The sequence below is a fragment of the Phasianus colchicus genome, chromosome 10, assembly GCF_987193195.1.
Source record: "Phasianus colchicus chromosome 10, bPhaCol1.hap1.1, whole genome shotgun sequence".
Taxonomy (NCBI): domain Eukaryota; kingdom Metazoa; phylum Chordata; class Aves; order Galliformes; family Phasianidae; genus Phasianus; species Phasianus colchicus.
In genome coordinates this window covers 21,807,438-21,831,195 of record NC_143445.1, presented here as the reverse complement: position 1 = coordinate 21,831,195, position 23,758 = coordinate 21,807,438, and the positions used below count along the sequence as shown (strand labels likewise).

The window sequence follows — 23,758 nt, the reverse complement described above, 5'->3', positions numbered from 1 at the left end:
GTAGAAAAAGAGTGCCAACACCAATGGCATGCTGTTCCCCAGAGCTGGGCTGTGGTGTTGAGCTTCTGAAGGAGGAGGTGATAAATGTGACTCAGACGCTCCTGTTTGCATTGCTGTGTTATCCAAGCTAATAAATGCTTGTGTACAGTAAGCAAATGCTTCTATAAGCTGGAGTTCTTGATATGGCTTTCTTTTTTCTTCTGCTTTCATCCCTTGTGTTCTTCCTGGTGGAGCAGCTGAGACCTGCTGCTGACCTTTGCCTGTCCTGGCACTCCCTCTGAAGACTCCTGTGTGACGCTGTGTGTGCTCGCACTCCTTCCTTTGTACAGAGCTGTGAGATACTGGCAGAAAAAAAGATCAGAGTGAGGGTTGTGTGAGCACAGGCTGCGTTCCCCTTGCCCACACAGCCCGTGGCAATGGCTCTGCTGGAACTGGTGCTTTGCCTCAAGTTAGTCAGGATGGGAGGCACAGCCAGGGAAGTCCTGAGCATCGCTGTGTAAAAGGGCAGGAATCCAGGTGGATGTGCTCAGATTCACTTTGATTCCCTCCCCTCCCAACCCACTCATCTCCACCCTCCTCACCCATGCCACATCCCTAGAACTGTGAGGGTTTTGTGCCTGACTTTGATTGATTTGGATAGACTCATCCTTTTGGCAAATGGAATGTGGCCACAGGGCATTGCTCACTGGAGGAAATTGGCTTGGTTTGCCGTGACGGCATGGATTTTCCTGTGGCTATAAATACCTTGTATAAGTGAGGAGTGTTTCAAGGTCAACTCCTGGAAATACTTACCTGTCCTCACTTGTGGCATTCCTTGGCTTTGGCAGCTGTGGTCCGGCTGGGGATAAGGCTGGCTGGGATGCATCTGCCGTGCTCCCTTGGAGAGCAAAACATCATCTGCAATTTGGAGACTGCCTAAGTCTGCTCTCAGTAGAGAGAGCTGCTAGCTCCACCAGCAGAAGCAGCTTGCTGGCATTCACTCTGGTGCATCTGCTTTGGGAGAGAGATCTGTATGAATGCACTGCTACTGTGCTGCACGTGCTGCTAACCGTAGGCAAACCTCAGGGAGGTATCCACTGAAATTCCTATGTGTTTCTTTCTGACAGCAACAAGGTGTGCGAATTTTTGTAATACTGTACAAAGAGGTGGAGCTGGCCTTAGGGATCAATAGTGAATATAGCAAGAGGACACTCATGCATCTCCATCCAAACATCAAGGTAATTGTGTGCGGGCAGTCGTGCAAAGGGCATTTGGCTTCATTTGCTGGTGTTGACCCTCTGTATATTTGGGTGTGAAATAGAAGAGCAGTGGCTCCACGCTGTGTTCACTGTGGACATAATGTATGAAGACATACCCATGCTGTGGTTACTACTTCTGAGTGTGGAAACCTCATTTCTTTAGGTTATAACTGAACGTAAAATTACTTAATTTAGAATTGCCAAAGCAGCTATTCATCTAATCCATATGAAACTTATTTCAGGTGACGAGTTAATGGAGCTACATCAAATGGAAAATTACAGTTTGAGAATGTTGTCTCATCAGCATTTCTATTCCTACATTGATGATGAGAGTCAACACTGGATGTTTACATTGCTGTCATAAATGAACATCATTGCACTGTTATGTGCTGTTATGCTGCTGCTCTGCCACGGAGCAGAAAATGGATTGTGGATTGTGAACCCGTAGCTAAAGCGAGATCCAGTACCTTGAAATTAGAGACATCTGTTTTTTAATAAGTGATAAACAAGCTGCTAAAATGATAGATTTACGATCACTTGATCAGCTGTAGTAGTGAAACACTCATTCCTCTTACCTTAGCAGTGAGTAGGGCTGGTGTCACTGGAAGATGGGCACTGGCTGCCTACAGGCTCTGACAGGAAGTCAGCTTTACAGTTCTTCTCTGACATTAAAGATCAAACTGTGTACTGTGTGCTTAGATAGAGAAGTGACTTTGTCATAAACAAATGTCAAGAGAATGTCATAAACAAATGTCAGACAACTTGATAGTTTAAAAAAAACAACAAAACAACTTCCCATTTCTCTTATGTAGTGACAACAACCAAAGAAGTGAGTCAGATCACCAATATGTTGTTTTCTTTTAGATCAAGTTCTTTAGATCCTCATGGGAATGCAGCTATGCTGTTGAAACATGGCCTACCCCAATGGCAGCAAGTCCCTTGCAGTAATCACAGCTCTCTGTGTGGGGTTCTGTCCTCAGGTGATGAGACACCCCGACCACGTGTCCTCCTCCGTGTACCTCTGGGCTCACCATGAGAAGCTCGTCATCGTGGACCAGTCGGTGGCCTTTGTGGGTGGCATCGACTTGGCATACGGCAGGTGGGATGACGATGAGCATCGTCTGACCGACGTGGGCAGCGTGAAGCGAATGGGGGCCATCAAGTCAGCGTCAATGGCCAACCTGGCAGTAAGTGGGCTGAATGGTGGCTGTGTTGGATGTCTGTCTGTTGAGTTTGCAGGAGGGATGAACAAGCGGTGTCCGCTTCACAGCACGGGGTCAGGTATGGGAGGCTGAAGGAGGACTCATAGAATCGTTGAGGTTGGAAAAGACCACTAAGATCACGAAGCCCAACCATGAATAGGAATGGGAAGAAGGATCTGAGCATTAAATGACTCTTTAAAGCTAGGTCCTGTCCAGCCCCTGCTGGGGCAGGGAGGTAGGCAGTTGGGTTTTCGTCGAGGTTGGAGTAGCGGTTACAATTTGCAGGCTGTGTTCTTAATAAACTTAGTTACAGGTGTACAGAAGGCACTTGGAGAGAGCTCTGCTCTTCCAGTTGCTCGGGCCCTGAGCACATGCATAGCTTACCAAGTTTTTCTGCTAACCTGGGTCAACATGCATCCTGTTTTAACATGTCAGCATGTTTTAGACAGCTCTAAAACAGTGTGAAGAGGTGTCAGTGTGTGACAACTACACGGAGAATAGTAATCCGGAGTAAATTGATTGCTAACTGGTTGCAGAACATACTGCTAGCTATCATCAGTGGATTTTCCTGTAATGAAAGAAGAAAGTGCTCATACATGCAGCCATGTCCTGTGTCTTTCCAGTCTGCAGCAGAGTCGTCTGAACACAGTGCCCTGCAGTCTCAAGCTTCATCCCCAGAAAGCCATTTGTTTCAGAAGAATGCTGATGATATCCCAGACATATCAAAAATGAAAGGGATAGGAAAACCCAGGAAGTTTTCAAGGTTCACTATTTACAAGCATCTCCATAGACACGGCATGCACCATGCTGACAGCGTCAGCAGCATAGACAGTGAATCAAGTAAGTAATGTGCTTCATCCCAGCTGTACCCAAATGACATACATAAGGGCTGTGTGGAGATGGGTGGTGGGTGTGCATGCAGATTCACATAACTGCTGGGGTAACGTGCTCTTTGTAAAGAAGAAGAGTTGATTAATTCCATAACTATCGTAATAATAATTATGTTTAAGCAATATGTAAATCTGTGTTACTGTGAAGTACACAGGAGCAGTTACAAGTGGATTTGCATTTAGTTAATTAGCAATTGTCAGATGACGTGGTGCAGTGTGTGTGGTGCCTAATGCTTATGATTATGTGGGAAAACTTCTGTTCCTGCATGGGAGAACTGAGTCTTCTGTTTTTCAATTTGTATTTGTTACAATAGGTGAAACAATTTCTGAATATGACTTTCCCTTCTCATAGGTTGTGTTACGTAGATTCAAACCAGTTCACTTAAATTGAATCATTTCTGCTTGCTAGAGAGTCTGCTTGACAGCCAGATATTTGAATACAGCTTTTAATTCCCCCCACAAAATGTGACTTCCAAGCTAAAGGTACAGGAGTCAGTGTGATGTTCATTCTGGCATGGAGTTCTTCCTGAAATCTCCCAGCAGAGCTTTCTCCTTCCTCTGCCTGGAGCATAGCTGGGCCAATTGCAGTCAGCTCAGGATGTATATTGATGCAGCAAAGGCATCGCAGTCTGTTTAGTTTCAAACCAGCTGGGTCTGGAATCGGTTCTTTACATACTGTCACTTGTAGTTTCAGCAGATTAGTGTTTCATTTGAACTCCTGTCACATGAAGTGTCACCAGACTGGAGTGGGGAGAAGTGCAGCAGAAGTAGACATGCATTTTTGTCGTAAATAGAGCATTTGACTTCCTGCAGGTTGCTTTAACCCCTTTACGAGTCAATCAAATTTAATTCAGAGTTTAAAGTCCTGTCTGGGAATGTTCTTCACCTCCACAGTGAATCCGAAAGGAGTTGGGCAGTTAGGTGCACTGAACTGAACATCTCTGACTGATGGCAAAAGATGCTGTTGAAAGGGCTGTGTAAATGCAGCACCTCATCTGGAGGATGCTGAGTTTTGGTAAAATTGTATCATAAGATAGCATTGTTATTTGGAAAACAAAACAATAAATCAAACCAACAACAACAAATAAAGCAAACCACAATATTTAATGTGGAAACATAAACTTTCAAATCATTTCATTTTAGCTAATAAAGACTAGTTTACATTACAGGAGATACATCCAACTGTAGAGTCAAAATCATAACCCGTCTAGCAGAGAAATTGGATTTAGTACTGTAAGGCACGTTACATGGATGATAAAATTGATGTTCTTTCTTCTAAACATACCCACTGAAGTCAGTGGGCTCCCACATGGTAATATTTAGGTGAAAAGACAAGCAATTCTGGAGTAATTTTTAGTCCAGTGTAGCAAGAATTCAGTATTTCATTTCCATAGCAAATTAATGTATACATAAAACCTGTATTGTATAACATATTTAGATAGAGATGAAGAAACACTAACAGAAAGACTAGGTAGAAAACAGCTTCAGCTGAGCAGGACTGCCAAGTCCCACCAATGCTGTTGCATGACACTGAGCCTCTCACCAATGCTGTGCAATGGACAGTCCTGACTTTGGAGCATGTGGTTTTTAAATTTTCTTTGCCCGTGACAGATAAAGGATCCATTCGCAGCTTGAAGACAGGTGTGGGAGAGCTGCTTGGGGAAACCAGGTTCTGGCATGGGAAAGACTATTGCAACTTTGTCTTCAAAGACTGGGTTCAGCTTGACAAACCTTTTGCTGGTAAGTGTCTCTGCTCACTGAAAGCTCTGAAACTGCTTTGGTTTGGCTGTTAGGAAGAAGCAAACGCCTTCTGAATGGCCTTGGGCCAACTCTCCTGCCATGGTCCATGGACCTGTGGGGGCAGTCAGCCTGCACTGCCCTTGGTGCCATGTCACAGTAAGCTTCGTGTGAGGATGAGGATGCTGCAGTTTTTCCTATCTGCCTCCTTAGTCTGAAGAGGTCCAAATGTGCTTTCCTGTCCCATAGACTTCATTGACAGATACACCACCCCTAGGATGCCCTGGCATGACATCTCCTCCGTGGTGCATGGCAAAGCAGCACGCGATGTGGCCCGGCACTTCATCCAGCGCTGGAACTTCACCAAGGTGAGTAGGGAGCAGTGCTGTGGGGGCACAGAGACTGGAGGTGCACACGTGCTTTATCTGCGTGCCCCCCACAAATGTGCTTTCTTATTTTTTGTCTTACATTCTTTGTATTTCAGTCTCCTCAAGGGCTTTTTTTCTTTATTTCCCTGAGGCAGATCATGAAGCCCAAATACCGTTCCCTGTCCTACCCATTCCTGTTGCCAAAATCTCAGCAAACTGCTAATGAGCTGAAGTATCAGGTGCCTGATGCTGTTCATGCCACAGTCCAGGTGAGTGCTATGGTCTTCTAATTGAGTTCTCCTAAGAGCATTTTTCATCTTTCTGGAAGGAAATGTCACTACAAACTCTCTGTAGGACTTAATTTAAGTAGAAGTTTTTCATGTTATGTTTATTGTTCGTAGCACAGCTGATCAATTCCTCAACTGCAATAAAATGATGCGTTAGTTGTTACCTCCAGCTTTGGAGATAAGGGGACTGAGCAGCATACGATACTCAAGTTTTGGGTGCACCACAGCTTTGTATAGTGTGTTGTTTTTTGTTTATTCTGCTGCTCTTTCTCTAATGCCCATCACTTGGGTTTGTGCTCTGGGTAGGCTGGTGGGTTGGTGTTGGACACACAGCGTCTGTTGCTGATATTCTCAGTTATCCCCCCAGCCCTGGAAGTCCTGTTCAGATGGGCAGTGGCCATTTGAAGCCCCATGTTAAGAGCAATCTTGTGACTGTTGCTTTCTGTGTTAAATTTTATGTGTGGGTCTTCATCTTCAGACCTGTGGATCCTCTGCACTGCACGCTCTGCCCTGCACTGCACACTCTGCCCACAGTTTTGTTTCTGACCATCATCCTCATGATGATGCAAAAATGTATTTATTTAAAACACTGTTAGCCATATTTAGCGTATATATTGAATGCAAGTGTTAACCAGCAGAAGCATGGACTTACTAAAGAACACGAAGTCAAAGTAGTTATGCTGAAGCAGCAAGTCAACAGGGTGTCTCTGAGAACAAAAGATGTGTGAGATAAGAGGGATGAGACCCAAACCAGGAAACATCCATGAACTCACTGTTCAAAAGGAGCAGTCCACCCAGATGACAGCAGCGCCTGGGGATGCTTCATGGAGCAAGAAGCATTTGTCTGGGTTTGTGGGCTGCAGGGCATTGTCTGTGCCTGGCCATGTGGTGAGGGGTGGGCAGCATGGGCTGTGTGACAGCCCTGTGTCACGCAGATGGGTTTGGGCTTTTTACGTCAAGTGCCAAAACACTGCTTGTGGCTTGTTGAAAAACGGTCTTGCTCCAGGCACCGCTGTGCTTCTGTGTAGCTGCAAATACCTCCCCAGCTCTGTCGGTGACACTGGCTTATTTGGAAACTCTGCTCTCATGGAGGTGTGGGGGCTTGCTTCCCCAGAGCACACACTAACCATGAGATAAAGCTCAACCTTAAATGATGGGCTTTGCTTAGAAAAGAAAAGGTTAAGCTCTAGTGATTACCAAGCTGGAAGCTGGGTTTGTCTTGTGAATTATTCATTTAAAATACCTCTCTCATTTCTAACTGATGCTCAGTTGCAGCTTTTAGAGCCATGTCAGGGTCCTGATACCAAATTCTTTGCTGAGACACCAGCCAAGCCTGTGTGATTCCACCTCAGTGCTGCTCGGGGACTATGTGAGCAATGTCAGAACAGGAATCACTGTCTTAGTGTCCCTGGGCATGAAATGATTGTCAAAAATCTGGCTGACATTTTTCTTGTTTCTGAGCTTGTTTGCAAATCTGTCTTCAATTGTGGGCAGATCAGAGACAGAGACAGCACAAAGGGTCCGTGGGGATTGCTGGTCTGAGCCGCTGACCTGTCATCAACACATTCTGACCTCATTGTACTGTCTGGCTTTGCTCTGTTTAGTCACAGGGGAGCAGAGAGTGCATTTTAGGGAGGGTTTGGAAGAAGGCAGGGTGAGCAGGAGGTGAGCAATGTGTGCATAAGAAGCAAATGTGGAGGTGCAGGCTGGGAGGGAGGAATGCTTGGATCTCAGCTGTAGGGGTGGTCAGGCACAATGCATCCTTCGTCTACTCTCATTTGAACTGTTGGTCTTTGCTTGCCATGGCAATTCAGTTGCACATGGATTTTGCAAGAGTCAGAAAGTCAAAGGCAGTGTTGATTTGTTTCCATTCCAGAGCTGGCTATTATCAGCCAACGACAGCACTACTGAAGACGTGTGGTGAGGCAATATCTGGTCCATGATGTAAATGCAATGAAGATTTAGTGCTCTATCAATGACAAAACCCTCTTTGAAGTCTGCAGGAGGGCCTGCATTGTTCAGGATTTATGCATTAGCTCTTAGCAAGCATAAAATTTATGACTCTTTTGTCAGTGAAAGAAGTCAAAGATGATGAGCCCGAGCACTTCACACTGCTGCTGTCTGTGGGTCTTGTGATAGGAGAGAAAGGGGATGGAGATGCCAGCTCTTGGTGGTGGCGCTGTGGCCTTTTCTCTGTAGCAAAAGAGTTTGGGTTTAAAGCAGTTCATTTACAACACGCTGTCAGGACAGGACAGATTGCCTGGGGTGAGATGGAGCTGCATGATGCTGCCCTTCGTGAACACAGAAGTCTCCTCCTGCCTGTCCTTATGGCTGTGGAGCCATGCAGTGACTGGTGCTGGCCTCTGAATTGATCCAGGTTGAAAATAACCTACCTTTACTTAGAGGAGGGCCAAGCTGCAGTGCCTACCTCCAAGCCAGTATCTTCCATTGCTGCTTCTTCCCTCCCTCACCTGTGCGTGAGGCTGATGCAAAAGGGGATTTCCACGTAGCCCTCCATCAGCAGAGACACTGCAGGGGGTTGTGGTTATGTCCAGGTGGGTCCCCAAGGACTGGGATGCAGGCTGGGGTGTGGATTCGACCTGGATTCGAGGATGTGTACAATATCAACTTTTTGAGAGATGCTGTGATGCTGCTCTGAGACACAGCGACAATCCTTTAGCAGTGGGCAGCTTCATGTGCTGTGTGGAGAGGGCAGAGAGGAGGGGGATGATAGGGAAAGGGCTGCACTCTGGTAAGCTGCGAATCTGGAAGGGGATTGTTGGGTGGTGGGGGTTGTCATTAGCTGGACAGAGAGAAAGAAAAGAAATGCACTGGAGGGATTTCCAGGAGAAACGAGGTTGACCCCTGGAGGAGGACAGGTTTGCGCACTTACTGACACACATTTCACAGATCCATCGCATTTTCTTCTTGTCCGGTGTGTCAGTGCACTAATGTGCTGCTACGATGGCTCTTTTGTGATGCTTACAGCTATTGTTTCACTGCTTTTGTCTTGACAGTGTTTAAAGACAGAGGCTAACCAAGAGTAATTTTCCCCAAGCAAGTACCAGCCTGTAATTAAAAGCCACATTTCCACCCAGGAGAATGCTGCTCAGGGCATGCCCTGACTGTTGCTGTGCAGAGGATGTTTCTCATGTGGGTCTGGCTCTTTTGCAGGGAGAGAACGTGCCCTGGGGATCCTGCAGTATCTGCTTTAAAAGTGGATATCCAGAAAAAAAAAGCAAAGGAAGAAGTTTGGGCAGTTGAACTGCTATGAATTTTAAAAGTCATCTCATCTCAAATTCTTATTTTTGCAAGAATTTGGCTGAAGAAATAAATGACCTCAGGTGCACATGACAAGGCTGTGGCCAGCATTATCGGGCTGGCCATGTAATTGCATACTGCCCAGCTGTGGGAAAATGCACTGACCCCACTGGAGACCTCAGCTTTACTGGAGAGGTCGCTGATTGGGTGTGCACCCCTAAAGCTTGGAAAGTCAGGTTGTTTTAAAAACAGTTTCTTGTAAGAACTTGAGCAAGAATGAGACTTCTGTGCTCCTAAGAATTGGTGTAGAGCTACTCAGCTGGCAGAGTAACAGCAATGGGACAGGGCAGTTTGCATCAAAACACTAGTACTGGAACAGGCTGCCCAGAGAGGTTGTGGATGCCCCGTCCCTGGAGGTGTTCAAGGCCAGATTGGATGGGGCCCTGGTCTAGCATTAAATGAGGAGGTTGGTGGCCCTGCATGTGGCAGGGGGGTTGGAGTTTCATGATCCTTGAGGTCCCTTCCAACCCTGGTCATTCTGTGATTCTGTGATTCCTAAGCATTAACACTACTCTTGAGCCTCCTTTTCCCCTATTACAATTATTAAATGCAGTATGAATGGGGAGTGTTGCACTTACTGCCTTTCCTAGTCTAATCCTGAAGGGCAGCAGTGCCTCTCGGACAATGCAGCACTGCTGGGGCAGAGGCAAAGTGTTGTTCTGTGCTACCAGGTGATCCGCTCTGCTGCAGACTGGTCAGCTGGCATCAAGTACCACGAGGAGTCCATCCACACTGCCTATGTCAGCGTGATAGAGAACAGCAAGCACTACATCTACATCGAGGTGAGTGGAAGGAGGGGAGGTATGGTTGGCAGCCATCAGGAGAGCAGTCCTTTAGGAACTGATCTGAAAGAAAGCATGCTCTTTTTTTTTTTTTTTTTGCTCATCTCTGGCATTATGTGACAGTAGTTGTGCTCGCTCTTCCCGCAGAACCAGTTTTTTATTAGCTGTGCTGACGACAAAGTTGTCTGGAACAAGATCGGCGATGCGATTGCTCAGAGGATTCTTAAAGCTCACAGGTAACCTCTTCTTAACAAGGCAGTCGGAGTCTGCCAGCTGCATTTATGCAGTGTGGTTCAAAATAATATCGTAATGGACACGACTGTACAGTAGCTCTTCTTCGCAGCGCCTATGTGGTCAGACATCTACGTGCTTGTACAGCTGTGAGACTCTTCAGTGGTTTCTGTGCTACCAGGAAATGGTTTTTTGGACTTACTCTGATGCATGTGCATATTTAATGATGGAACTTGTTTGAAATACTTGCTTCCCAGAGGTCCCACCTTTGTGCATAGGCAGCCAGTCCTGGTCTATAAGGAGGACAAGCTGATGGATGAGAAGGTTAAACTGGGATGCCTGGCTTGTTTAAATCATCTGTAGAGAGGATTGCTTTTAAACTGGGGATGCAAACACATTTTGAGAATTTGACTGCAGGGTTCAGCTATTGATGAAGGCTCTTTGTCCGATAAGTGCTGGAGAATACTTGCAACCCATTGCGAGGGGCTGCAGTTTGTGCTGGGATGGACACAATCCAGCTGCAAAATGCTCCTTTTACATGAGACGCCTGATGCCATGCTAACTTGAGTTCCACAGGTAGAGGCTTGTTTTTGTTCTGATCCCAGGTATCCTTGCTTAAGGTTGCTCTTTTGGAACTTACCTTGAAGATCTGTGTGTGTCATAATACAAAAGAGCATCCCTCTGTTGCTGGGCCAGAAAGCTTCTTACACTTCCTTTCACATGCTGTTTTTCCATGTACAGCTATAGAGGAGCACTGATGGAAGTTAAATAAACTCAGATCCTCTTTGTCTAAAACTTTATAGCTCTATTTACCTTTTTTGAATGGCCAGTGTTCTGCTTGTTCCCTGAGCTTTTCCCATCTTTTCTAGCATTTCTGACTTCTTCAGGCCAGAATGGAGCAGGCATTTCTCATTAGATGTTGGGTTTCTGCCCAACAGCAGAGCCTGCAGAGCTGCTTTGTACCACTTGCAGAGGGGCTTTGGGCTTTGCAAACTTTCACAGTGGCGCACACAGTCTGCTAAAAAAAATCTGAGCACAAACTGCTGATGGCAGGTAGAGAAGATCTGAACCTGAAAGTACATTTCATACTTTGCTCCCTTCAAGTTTGTGTAGCGGCCTTGTGGACAGAAACCAAGCCAGTCAACACAGAGAAGGTGAGACCAAGCAGGAAGACTTGCAGGTTGATATTTTCCTCAAATGTGTTGTTGTAGGGAAAACAAGCGTTACCGAGTGTACGTGGTGATCCCACTGCTGCCTGGCTTCGAGGGTGACATCTCGACAGGCGGGGGCAACGCGCTGCAGGCCATCATGCACTTCAACTACAGGTACTGTGTGCTGGGGGTCACCCAAAACTGCACCGTGATGAGGCCCCATAGCTTCAGCTGCAGTGCTGTGCTGTGAGCAGGGCACACACCACAGAGGAAGGTCCCAGCATCAGAGTGAGTTGGGTTGGAAGGGACCTTACAGCCCACCCAGCCCCAGCTACTGCCATGAGTCTGATATAGGTTGGTGACACCTCCCACCAGCTCAGGGTGCCCAAGCCCCATCCGTGGCCTTGAGCACCCCCAGGGATGGGCACCCACAGCTCTCTGGCAGCAGTGCCAGGGCCTCATGTCCCCCTGAGCAAAGAATTTCATCTTAAACATGGACTGGCATAAATTCTTCTTTTTTTTTTTTTTAGGAAATGAGCAGTTATTGATAGTTCTTCCATTGTATGGGAAAATGTGCACACATTTCTTCTGTTTGCATGGGGTATTTAAAAGGCAGCTGTGTTTGCAATTTACCTTGCTTCAGTAAATGCTATTGCCTCGAGCTGCTGTGGCACTCAGACCTCCTTAACTCCTTTTCAGGACCATGTGCCGAGGAGAAAATTCAATCCTGAGCCAGCTGAAGTCAGAAGGTAAGAGCTATATTCCTTTCCTACATGGTCATGAGATGCTGCTGTTGGACAGGTGGATCTGTAAGCTGAAGCTCACGTTTTCCAGTTGCATTACGCTTGGGAGAGCTACAGCTGTGCAAACCCCAGGCAGTGGGGACAGGCACACCGAAAGCCTTGCTGCAAAACATTAGGCAGCAAGGCCCTATCTGCAGCTCCTGGCTGCACACAGCTCACTTATTGCTGGTGTAGCCAAGGGATCAGGTTTGGGCTGAAGCATCATGAGTGACCTCAGCCTCCGCAGCACCCCAGCAACCCAGAGGTTGTGTGAGCCTTGGCTGCCTTCAGCCTTGCATCTGAATGCAGCCCCGTTCTGGAGGAGGGAAGGACCCCAGGGAGGAGCACAGCACAGTTCCAGCTGCTTACATGTGTTGTAATCATGAGAGGCATCCCAAACACTTGTTAGTTCTGGTGCTCTGCGCAAATCCGTGCTGCAGGCAATGACACTGGGACGTGTTTTCAGAACCATGCATGGGCAAAGCACCTGCTTATTGCCTTTCTGCAGAAAAGCAGGCATGGGGTCTGGTGATTTTAAAGTTCCCATATAAGCTGGGAGTATTTTCATGCTGTGTGAGGGGGATTTGGGTCACCTTTCACCAAAGTGGAATGTCTGAGCAGGCAGCAGAGCAGAGAGCCCACAGGTGGTTTTAATGTCCATTTTTAAATAAACATACTTCCAATCCCTGCCTGTGTGCTTTTGTAGCACAAGATGTTAAAGTAAGCTGTGCTGTTCATATGGGGCTTTACATAAAGAGGATTTTTTCTGATTTTTCTCAGCCCATTGATTTTGTTTTCTTTTCATTCTCAGTTGGAGATAAGTGGATCAACTACATTTCCTTCTGTGGGCTCCGAACGTATGCAGAGTTGGAAGGAAAACTGGTCACTGAGCTCATCTATGTCCACAGCAAGCTGCTGATTGCCGATGACAACACGGTCATAATCGGTGAGCAGGGATTCTGCCCTTAGCTTCTGCTCTGTGCCCCGTGTGGGCTGTGATGCTGCATGCTTCTCTGTGCTGGGAGTTGTTCCCTATGAAATAGTTTGCTGTTAAAATACAAACAAATATATTCATCGGGAGGATAGGTAGGAGGGAAAAAAGGGTTTGGAAAGCTGTCATTTACTTTGTTTTTTTAAAACAGCTTTAAATCTCTGTGTAGCAGTTATGAGAATCCCGGTGCAGGGAATATTGTCCATCTGTCTTGTATCAGGCTCAGCTCTAGCAGGAGGACTTGTGAGACTTGTCATCTGTTCCTTAAAGAACAGAATGTGCCGTGAAATTTGGACGGTTTGGACAACATGTGTCATTTATCAGCTCTGTTTCCTAGGAGTGGGGAAATAGGTTATAACAAATAAGAGAGAGCATTTCATCTGTCTCTGTTACCATATTTATTATGAGACTGTGAAGCAAAGACAAGAGACCTCAGGCTCTGAATTGCACATTGCAACAGAAGAGCAAAATTGGAGCCTGTTTCTTTAACAAAGCCCTTTCTGATCTGTTATATCAGCAAAGAGAACAGTTCCATAGGAGATTTTACAAGAGTCAAAACTCTCCTTTCCCTCAGAGCAGCAGCTCAGCCCTTGCCTCAGATGGTGAGGTTTGCACTATTTGCCCTCCCATGCTCATGAAGTAGCATTGACCTTTCTCCCCTTTCAAAAATAATCAGGATTAACTAAGTCCAGCCCTCCACCTTCCCAGGAGGGACCGTTCCCTTGGTGCTGTCTTTGTGCTTTATCACCTATGTGCCATTGCCTGTTCCCTCTCAGGCTCTGCCAACATCAATGACCGCAGCATGCTGGGCAAGCGGGACAGCGAAGTAGCCATCATTGTGCAGGACACTGAGACTGTGCCCTCGGTGATGGATGGGGAGGAGTACAGCGCTGGGCGATTCGCACAGTCCCTCCGGCTGCGCTGCTTCAGGTAGGGCATGGAGACCGGCCAGGTTCAGGCTCAAAAGCTGAGAAATCCAACAAGCTGCTGCTGTGTCAGATTGAGCACTGCTGGGCCTGGCTCTAGCCCAGAGTTTGGCTGCTGCTTACCAGAGTTAGTCTTCCTCCTGCCATCCCTGTTCTCAGCTGGCAGCTTGACTTACGGAGCATTTTGCTCAGGGAATTCTCTAGGAGAGCTTGTAAATAAGACAGTGATGTTTTCTTCTGGATACTGTTTTCACACTGTCTCAATTTTGGGTGGTGGTGTCTCTTTCTGATGAACGTTTGTTCACTCAGAGCAACCATCTGGCTCACAACATAGTTGGTTTTCGTTAAGACCTCTTTTCCTTTCTTCCCCCCCGTATTTCCCATCTGGACAGCTGCTGCGCAGAAGAAAGGGTGAAAATCAGGCAGCAATAAGGCTGAGGGATTGTGGCAGCAGGAAGGCGTTCTGCCTTTTGGCAAGTCCCAGGGACACTTGGGGACTTGTGTGTTTGGGACAGATGCCTTTCCTGGTGTTTCCAAAAGTGGGAGTGCCAGGATTTGGTTTGAGCAGTCCCTTCCTCTTTTTGTCTCAGGGTTGTCCTCGGCGGCTCCGATCTCAATCCAGACCACCAGGATCCCGTCTGCGAACGGTTCTTTAAGGAGGTGTGGATCTCCACGGCAGCTCGCAATGCCACCATCTTCGATAAGGTGATGCCTTGACCCATTGCAGGTGGGAGGGCTGGCGCAGCAGGGTGAGCTCTTGGAGTCGGTCAGATGTTCTGAATGAATGAACGGCATCATTAAAATGCCATAGCTGGGAACAAGAAACTGGAGCTTCCTCACACTGCTCCAGTGTCCTTACTTCTAGTTGGCCATCTCCAAGCTGTTTTTTAAACTGCTGCCATCCAGAGGAATATGTGTTCAGTATTTTTATCTTTCTCAGGAAATCCACCTCACTGTATTTCCCCAAGCTGACTTGCCAGTTCTCTCTGTTTCTCTCAGGTGTTTCGATGCCTTCCCAGTGACCAGGTGAATAATTTAGCCCAGCTGCGTGACTTCATCAACAAACCAATATTAGCAAATGATGATCCTGTGAAAGCAGCTGAAGAATTGAAAAAGATTCGTGGGTTTCTGGTACAATTCCCCTTCCGTTTCCTGGAGGAAGAGTACTTGCTTCCCTCTGTTGGAACAAAGGAGTCCATGGTACCCATGGAGGTTTGGACTTAAGGAGATGCAGACTGCTTTACGTTTTAAAGTTCGGTTCCCTGGAGACAAGCTAATGAACAATATGTGATTTCTGAAAGCTGTTCATTGCTAAGGGAGGCAAGAAAGATCTCCACCAAGCTAATGTGCCTTTCTCAAGGATCTTGGTGGAGGAACTTCAAGCAAATCAACACTAGAAAGGAGAGGAGCAAAAAGACTCTGAATTTATGACAAATAAGAAGTTTCAACTCAGAAGGAGTTACTTCTTAAGGCACATTCTGAGCACCTAGAGGATGCATGCCACTTCCTAGGATAGGGAACAAATCCTAACTGCTGTTGTTACTATTGCCAGCTGCGTGCTGTCGTCGCACATGTGCTGTGGTCATGCTGTGGGAGCCTCCTCAGGCTCTAGGGCACCACATGGTGGCTCAGCAGAGACCCTCACCTCATTTTGGGGACCGTCAGAGCCGTTTGAGCAGCTCTGTCACTGCAGGAAGTGCTGCCCAACCATCACTGCTTGCCAAGCGTGGATGTTGCATCTCTTAGTTGGAAACACACAAACAATCTGTTGTCGGAATCAGTATTTTGGTCTCTTCTCCCCTCTAGGGGAGGAAAAATACTGTTTTTCCTGTGGCTAGAGCAATCAGCATTCCTATGTGCAACATGGTGCTGTGTGGGAGCTGGCAAAGGGCAGCCTCCATGGAGCTGAAGGTGCTGGCAATCGGCAGCTCTCTGGCCTTTACAGAAATACGGCACATCACTTTGTTTAAAAGGCACGTGAAAGCTTTCTCCAAGTTTTAAACTAAAGCCTTATGTCTCTGGAGCTGAAGGCAGATGAGGCACTGAGTGTGACAGGGAACAGCTACTCGTAAGCTAGCATGAGCCAAGCTGAACACTATGCTCCGCGTACTTCACTCATGCAATTATATCACATTCTATAGGCAGACCTTTCCATTCCTTTTTTGCTCCCTATTTAAGAGAAGGTTGAGGCCACAAAGCCAGAGGTGGAGTGTCAGCAGGCTGTGCTCAGACTGAGCAGGCACATCACTCTGTAGATGGGGTAAATGCAAGGAAAGGGGAGAATTCAGCAAAACCTGTCCTCTGATCATCTTTGTTATTAGACCAGTTTTGATCCTGAGCTCAGTTGTTCAGAATACATCCTTCCAGGAAAAACTCCATTCCCAAGCTATTTTGCATCTCAATGTGCAGTGAAGCAGCAATTTGATCTAACATCCTTGAGTAGTGCAGCTCCTGGGCTAGGACATGGCCTGGTAGGTGCCAGCCCAGTCTCTGTGCCATCCTCTGTCCCACAACAAACTGTGCTTCCTAATTCCATGCCCAGCCCCAGCTGCAGCCTTGGGAGAGGAGCTTCCTGTGTCAAACACTAAAAACATGCTGCAGGAGACACTCAGCTGCAGAGGTGGAAGGCTGAGCTCCTCTTGCACAAGGGCTGGGACTCAGTGAGGTGTGACCCGCGTTGCTCCACATGCCCAAAGCTGCTCAGTCAAAAGCCCAGGTGATCTGTTTTTTAATTTAGTTCATTAGCAAGTCTCATTTTACTTTTCTTAGCTCTTCCAACAATCTCATCTGTTTTTAACTGGAAAAGAATTACAATGGTCATCCGCCTATTCCCAGCCATGTGGCTGGCATCACTTTCTAGCTGATTGTCTGCTGTCTTCAGAACTATAGATAGGCACCAGGTCACTCTGCACAGCATTGCTTGCACAAGAAGTGAACACCAACATTCCCTGGGCAAATCACATTTCAGCCATGTCCTGCAGTTCTCTCTGCTTTACGCTCTTTTTGTAGGTGGAATTGCGAATTTCTCTGTTCTGTTTGGTGTACTCGTGGTCTGATCAGCCAGGTGGAAGTGCATGTGCAGTAGTTTCATGATAATCTTTGGTCCAAGAGGTTGATGCTTTTGGCCAGCATGCTGCTAGTAGATAATTCTGTTCTCTTGTTTTTTAATCTTGAAAAAAATCAACCTGGGGTCCCATCCCTCCCTCCCCCCCTTGCAGAGCCAGAGCAAGGTGCCATGCATCAACTGTTGGCAATCAGAAAAGATCAAAGGTGTCTTGTTATCCTATGTCAGTGCTGGTTCAGAGCTTTTATCTCTTGAGATGTTTTTAGCTGATTTAGTTGGAACAAAGCTGCTAACTTCAAACAATGACAGCCTGTCAGAGCCATTGCAAGTCACAGAGATTGGCAGTCATAGTTGAAAAGGCTCAACCCCCACCGCCCATATGCCTGAACCTTGGAGAAATGTAAGGCTGTCATCTTCCAAGTGCTCTTATTGTCCCCATTCTCTTATTAGCAAAGATAGTTATAATCATTAAATTATATTGTCCTTAAGGTGGAAGCAAACTATTAGGGTTTCGTAGCTATTGGTGTTAGTAGAAAACAGCTCTGCACACCTGAGCAATGTACACTCCACTCATCTGCACCATTTCTGGCCATACCTGGGCTCTGTGGCTCTGCTCAGAGACAGCTGGAGCTTTATTTCTTATATTAAGAACCCTGTGAGGTTGAGGACCTTGAGATAGTCAATATCTGCAACTGAACAATCACTACTTCTTAGGCCTTAGTACCAGAGCAGTTTGGCTTTCCAGACCTTCCAACTGCAAAGGATTGCTCGTAGATGTACAATACTGTAACACAGGATGTGGGTTCAAGCACTAGCAAGCCTGGAAACATGCACTCTTTCTTGTGACATTTGCTCATTAGAACTGAATGAAAGGGGAGAGGTTTCTCCCAGGCTTAGGCTTTATTTCGCAGCTTAACCAAGAATGACATTTATTATTATTATTATTTTTAATTTATTCCTTAATAGATGCCACTTTGGGAACTCACACTCCTTATCATAGCTTCATGATTAAAAAAAAAAATTCTAATATTTAAAAATGTATGTATATTGTTGTATGGATGTTGGACTGGATGAATGTTTCACAGTAGAATTGGCATATGGTTTAAAAACCTGAGGAATAAGATGCCATCATATGCTAAGAATGTTGCTAACAGTAACGTCAGAGACACCCAGTGCTTTGGTTGCTGGTCTCAGCTTGCAGCTGGGAGGCACAGATCTGTGCTCTGACTTGTCTGCAGCTGGCCATTGTGTTCATAGAGGCACCAGGCTAGCAAGTCCTCAGTGTGAGTTTTTCCAGGCTGACGGTGATGGTGCACAATGCCGTTGTTCCTTAAATCCACGCACAATCAGACTCGGGCTTGGTGTGCTGTTATCATTACAGTGGAACAGTGCCTTTTTGCACTTGTTGCTAGAACTGCCTGGGGATTTCAGTCTATACCCAGCAGCTGCATCTGTGGTCCATGAGAAGATATCTGGATGGCCTTTTAAATGAATGCTTCTTTCTCCTGCTGAATGTGTGGACACGAGTCTCACTGCCCTGCCCTGGTCCCCCATTGCTGCTGCTGCTCTGCTCTGCCAGCAGAAGGGACGCTGCAGGAGCTGTGGATGTTTAAATGCATGCTCGTGTTTTGTGGCACTCGTTCTGCAAAAGGTCCCCAGGAGGCACTCCCTGCTGCACAGCTGGGGTCCTGCTGGGAGCAGGATGGGAGTGAAACCAGGATCACCGCACTGTGCCAGTGAATCAAAGTGGAACACACACTGACTATGTCAGACCACTGAATGCAGTGATTCTGTATGGGTTTTTCTTCTTCTATTCCTGCCTGCTTTTTTGTTGTATTTTCATCTCTTTGATTATTCTGTTTTTAACCTCCCGCTGTTCTGTCCTCAGAGTAAATAATTCTGATGTACTGACTTTTTCCTGACATTCGGGGAAAGAGAAAAACATTGTCAAAAGTCACAATTCCTGGAATGTTTTTTTTCTGTATCGTGTCTCTGGCAAAAGCTGTCCCCTATGTGAGAGCTCCCACTGTGGGTTGAGCGCAGGTCCCACCCCCGTGCCTCCATGAGCACCCAATATCCCTTCTGTGAAGGCTGCTGGAACCGGTTTGTACCCTTGTTTCTGCTGATTATTGCTTTCCTCTCCACTCTGTGTATAGTAAATGAATGTGTATTAAAGGACTGAAAATACAGCGGAGTATGGCGTGCTGAAACACTTAGCTTTGGTCTCGTTCCTGCTTGTTTGGGGGTCTGCAGCCACATCCTGCTCATGGGGTGCAGAGCAGTGGGAAAAGGCCCAGAGCCACCAAAAATAAAAGGGTGGGTCTGAGTCATTGGGGTTTTCCTAGGAGACAGAATTTGCTGAAGTAGAACTGCGCAGTAAGAGAACATTGGACTTCTTGAAATAAACAAACAATCCTGTTTTAACGAGCCCGAGGTATTATGAAAAGTGCTGATAGGAACAGTCCATCTCCACAGCGGCATTAACTTGTGACTCTCTTAACTTTCAGTAGAAGAAATTCAGCTCTGGAAGAGCAAAAAGCAGATTGCTGCTGACCTCCAGGGAAAAAAGATGAATAAAGCAGTGGCGTTTCCAAGCAATCCTGCAAGCTGAAAACTTTAACTTCTGTTTCTTAGGTTTCTGTATCACGTGTGCAGGCACACAGGTGCTTTTACTGGGCACACGGCTTCATCCCCATCCATTAGCCCATTGAAAATACATATACAAGTGAATAACCAGGTTTCTCCTCCAAAAATCAATCTGTTTTTATTTCTCCGCAATTACCAGCTCTTCAGACGTTTGAGTACATCTCTGTAGCACTGATGCAGTGGAGCGAGGGCTGTAAGAGCCTGAATCCCAACAGCAGTGTGAGTGAAATGCTCAATTTTTTTTTTATTGGAAAAATTAGAAGTGACTGTTTCAAAATTGGTTCCACTGCTCTGATTGATTACTCAGAATATTTCGCTCAAAATGATTATGGCAAGGCTTTCTGCTGAGGCTCGTGGCTGAGATGGAAATTAATTTGGGAGGGGGGGCAAGGGGGAAAGGAAGTTCTTGAAAAAGAAGAAATTATTCTGCAAGGGAAACAGTTTATACCCAGAATCAATGATGAGTGATCTCTTCATATTCAGCCCAATCTTGATAATTAAACACCCTGCAAGCTATTACTGGAGGACAAAGGAGAGGCAGCCAGTGTTATCAGAGCTTTGCAGGTTTGTTATCTGAATTAGTGGTGCCCAGAGGAAGTAGGAGTGTCTGCATGGTGCTTGGAGGCCCTGCTGACACTTTCCCATGCAGAGCCGCCCTGAGCCAAGCTGTGTGGTTGGATAAGGGACCGCAGTGCTGGGCTGCAAGTCCTGGGCCAGGAGGAACTGCCAGGGCATGTGATGGTTGTTGCAGGGCTTGGGCACCCACAACTGCGCCAAAACAGGCAGAAAAGTGCTTGCAATTGATACCCTCTTTGCTAGGTTGTCATCCTTATCCTGTTCTCCTCTAGTCCAGAGCACATTAAAGGATTCCAACCAGGCCTCAGCAGAGCTGCAAGCTGCAACCTGCTTGCTGTGTGTCCAAGACACAAATATAACACACACATTTCAGGAGAGGAGTCAGTCTGTTTGCACAACATTTTTTTATTTTGACCTGAAGGATATGTGTGAGATTTGGAATGTCGGTGCTTCCTTATGTTTTAGGATTTCACATCTTAGACTTTCACATTTTAGGCATGCTCCCCTTTCAGGTAGGTAGATGGTTCATGAATCAAATACAAAGCCTTGTAGCCTCAGAAACATGAACTAGGTACTGTGTGTGGAATTGATTAGAGACACACTAATAGCTTGGTGTGGAAAAGTCTTACTTTGGCAACATCAGAAGTGAAGAACTGCCAAAAGGACAGTTGTGTACAAGCACAGCAGTCAGAGAGGATGCATGTCCTCCAACATCTCATGCCCTTTGCATAGCACAGCCTAGGAAAATCTCATATGCTCTAGGACTGTACTGCCCAGCACACAGTGAGTTGAAGAAAGAGAGCTCAGCGACAGAATTGCATAATACAAATGCAATGCACCTGTTCATTCATTAAGTAAGGAATCTAAGCTGTTCTTCCTTGGGGTCACACTAATGTATGTTTTCAGGGATAGATCACTTTTAGGTAATACTCACTCTCACTCCTCTTGTGTGCTCTGCAGCCCGAGTGATGAGAGCAGGGGATGAAACCTCCTGAAAGGGAAGGATGGAGAGGGATGGCTTGCAGCGCACTCACACCCTCCCTGGCAGCCAGGGCTGGGTGCCTGCTATCCTCTAGAGGGTGCTGCGGGCTCACCCAGCCTGAGTCTGGCTCTACCACAGGTGAGCGATGCCGTCTGTCAGCAGCTGTGAGCTGGGGTGGGTCCCACAGCCTGCAAGTCCTGCAGCCGCAGCAGTGCAGAAGGAGGAGGAGGAGAAAGGTGCCCTCAACTCCATCACCTGTCGGCATCCTCCTCCGTGCTCTTGGCTTGCCACCCATCCCCTCCCCAGCACTTGCAGGTCAATGAGCCTATCCTTTTCCCTCTCTCTTTTGCCCTTTTCCCCTGAACGCAGCTGCACCAAGCCATTTTATATTGAAATACTGCATGTATCTTCCTTGTTTGGGCTTAAATATGTTCACTGCCTAAAATGTGGCTCCCAGGAGGCTGTATTAGCTCTCAAATGGCTCGCTGCAATGCATCTCTCTGCTGTGTTTCCTTGCAGGCCATATCTGTATGACATCAATTGTGCTGGGTAAGAATGCTTACAAACCTATTTCCTGCTGCAGGATGATCACATTATACACAATTACACACTCGAGGAATTTCTCCTGAGATCCAGATGGGTACAGTCTGGAATGGCTGAGGAGCCAGCACGTGTGTGGAATAACAAATCATTCACTCAAGCTGACACGTCAGCGTCAAGCTCTTGGGTTGCACAAGTATGTGTTGCACTGCACTCACTGCTTGTTATCCTAAAAAAGCCTGAATCATCTAAATCATTCCAAATTTGGGTTCAATTCTGTGCACTCTCTGTGCCTTATCATTTCATTATTATTCCTTTTACCAGATCAGAAAGACTTCTGCAGAAATGACTCAAAATGCACCAGCAGCACAGGTCTCCCCAAGCTGAGACATGCTGTTTCAAACAGAAACTTAGTTCAGTAGAATCAAAATCTGTTTGTCACCATCCACGTGGTTCCTGCTCCTTGCAGGGCAGACTGCAAGCAAAGAGCCAGTATTTGCCATCATGATGGGCAGGAATCTTGTGTAGATTTTTTTTTTTTTTAATTTTGTCTGCAGTTGAGTTTCTCTATGAAAGCTGTGTGTTGTAGTGTAGCATGAAGGATGTGTCTCACATATGGAGATGATAAAACTCCCAGTGAGGAGCACAAAGCCCATGGGCCGTGCCAACCTTCTCACTCTTCCAAGGCAGCAGCCCAGTGTATGGCGTGATGTCAAAGGCTTTCACAGGCTTCAGAGACACTTTATTCACTGTTTAATCATTATCTGCCAGCTCAAAATGCTGGAGCATACTTGTTAGCTAAAGATTTCCTTTTAGGGAGCTGGTGGCAGATTATACTGACTGTGCCTAAGCTGTCACCCACATTTCCAGTCTTTTACAGCTGGTAAAACTATGGCAGGAATTCAGAGGAGGTGTGGAGGGAGCAGTCTCCTCGACCACGCAGATCACATCTGCTCCACCTCTGGGTCCTTTGAACTTACCTTTGGTTTCCCTTCTCCTCCCAGTCTAGTCTCAGACAAGTTTTCCTAAGGCTAAGACTTTTGCTTTCTTCCTAAATTAGAACTAAAAGTCACATATAGATGTGTGTTTCCAGGATCTGCAGAAATGTTGACTATGGTGAGATTTGGGATGTAAATGAAGTGAACCAGCTCCATCCCCTCACCATGGTAACACTGAGACAGGCACCCAGAAGAACCCTGCTTTTTGACTAGACCAGGAGCTTCTCCTTTGGCTTATGATCATAAGCCTGCAAAAATAAGTTAGTGTGGACTTCACTGGTACGCAGCCTTTTGGTAGATTTCTAATTTCACCTATTTCCCTGTCCATTTTGTTGATAAAACCGAAGTGAACATTTTCCAGTGCTATCTGAATTAGTGCCATTTTCATCCTATAAACTTATATCTTTCTGATGAAATTATTGCTGCTTTTCTTAGTTTTACTGTGTTTAATCTCAATACTGGTATTAGGCTGATGTGCTCATTTTGTTCCCAAATTGCTTGTTGTCCTGCAATGTCAGGACCTGAATCAGTGTAAGGCAAAACTGCTAAAGACAAATGTGGCTGTTTTGCATGCTTGGAAGAAGCTGCTGTCTTACAGTTGTCTTACAGGTTTTTTCATTATTTTTTAATGGGTAATTTTAGGCCAGCAGCATCTCAACTCTTACACTAGCTGATGTTATGGACAGAAAAGAAAGAAAATCAAAGCTGAAAGAGAGCCAGAGCGTTTCAGGAGCCCGAATCCTATTTTCCAAAAGCAGTGTGGGTTTCAGCAGTCTGACAGCCATCAACTTGCAGCCAGACTAGCTCTTAACACTCAGTTTCGCAGAGGAACAGCCTAATTCCCCTTCAACAAACAGCCTGCGTCAGCTACACCGCTTGCAGAACTCACACTTTGCTGTGTATGTCATTTAGGTGTGCGATTGCTCATAAATCACTAAGTCCTCCACCTGCCTATGTAGAGAATACTGGATTTTCTGTTGGGATATGTCTCACTTCCTAACTTATTGACTAAAGCACTGAATTCTCCTGCAACATCTAAATAACCT

General features: G+C 46.3%; 1 protein-coding gene across 3 annotated transcripts in view; it reads left to right on the top strand.

Annotated features, from left to right (window-relative positions):
• PLD1 (phospholipase D1) overlaps positions 1–19,159 on the top strand; it is a 47,428-nt gene extending 28,269 nt beyond the window's left edge. For all 3 annotated transcript variants that reach the window (XM_090147718.1, XM_090147716.1, XM_090147717.1), the window contains 14 exons: positions 1,107–1,217; positions 2,219–2,425; positions 3,064–3,280; positions 4,942–5,070; positions 5,317–5,435; positions 5,591–5,704; positions 9,715–9,825; positions 9,973–10,061; positions 11,268–11,381; positions 11,907–11,956; positions 12,801–12,935; positions 13,757–13,910; positions 14,497–14,611; positions 14,906–19,159. In XM_090147718.1, the coding sequence (XP_090003844.1) occupies positions 1,107–1,217; positions 2,219–2,425; positions 3,064–3,280; positions 4,942–5,070; positions 5,317–5,435; positions 5,591–5,704; positions 9,715–9,825; positions 9,973–10,061; positions 11,268–11,381; positions 11,907–11,956; positions 12,801–12,935; positions 13,757–13,910; positions 14,497–14,611; positions 14,906–15,130 (1,890 nt within the window). In that variant the 3' untranslated portion in view covers positions 15,131–19,159. The remainder of the gene's footprint in view (positions 1–1,106; positions 1,218–2,218; positions 2,426–3,063; positions 3,281–4,941; positions 5,071–5,316; positions 5,436–5,590; positions 5,705–9,714; positions 9,826–9,972; positions 10,062–11,267; positions 11,382–11,906; positions 11,957–12,800; positions 12,936–13,756; positions 13,911–14,496; positions 14,612–14,905) is intronic.
• Positions 19,160–23,758: the final 4,599 nt, after the last annotated feature.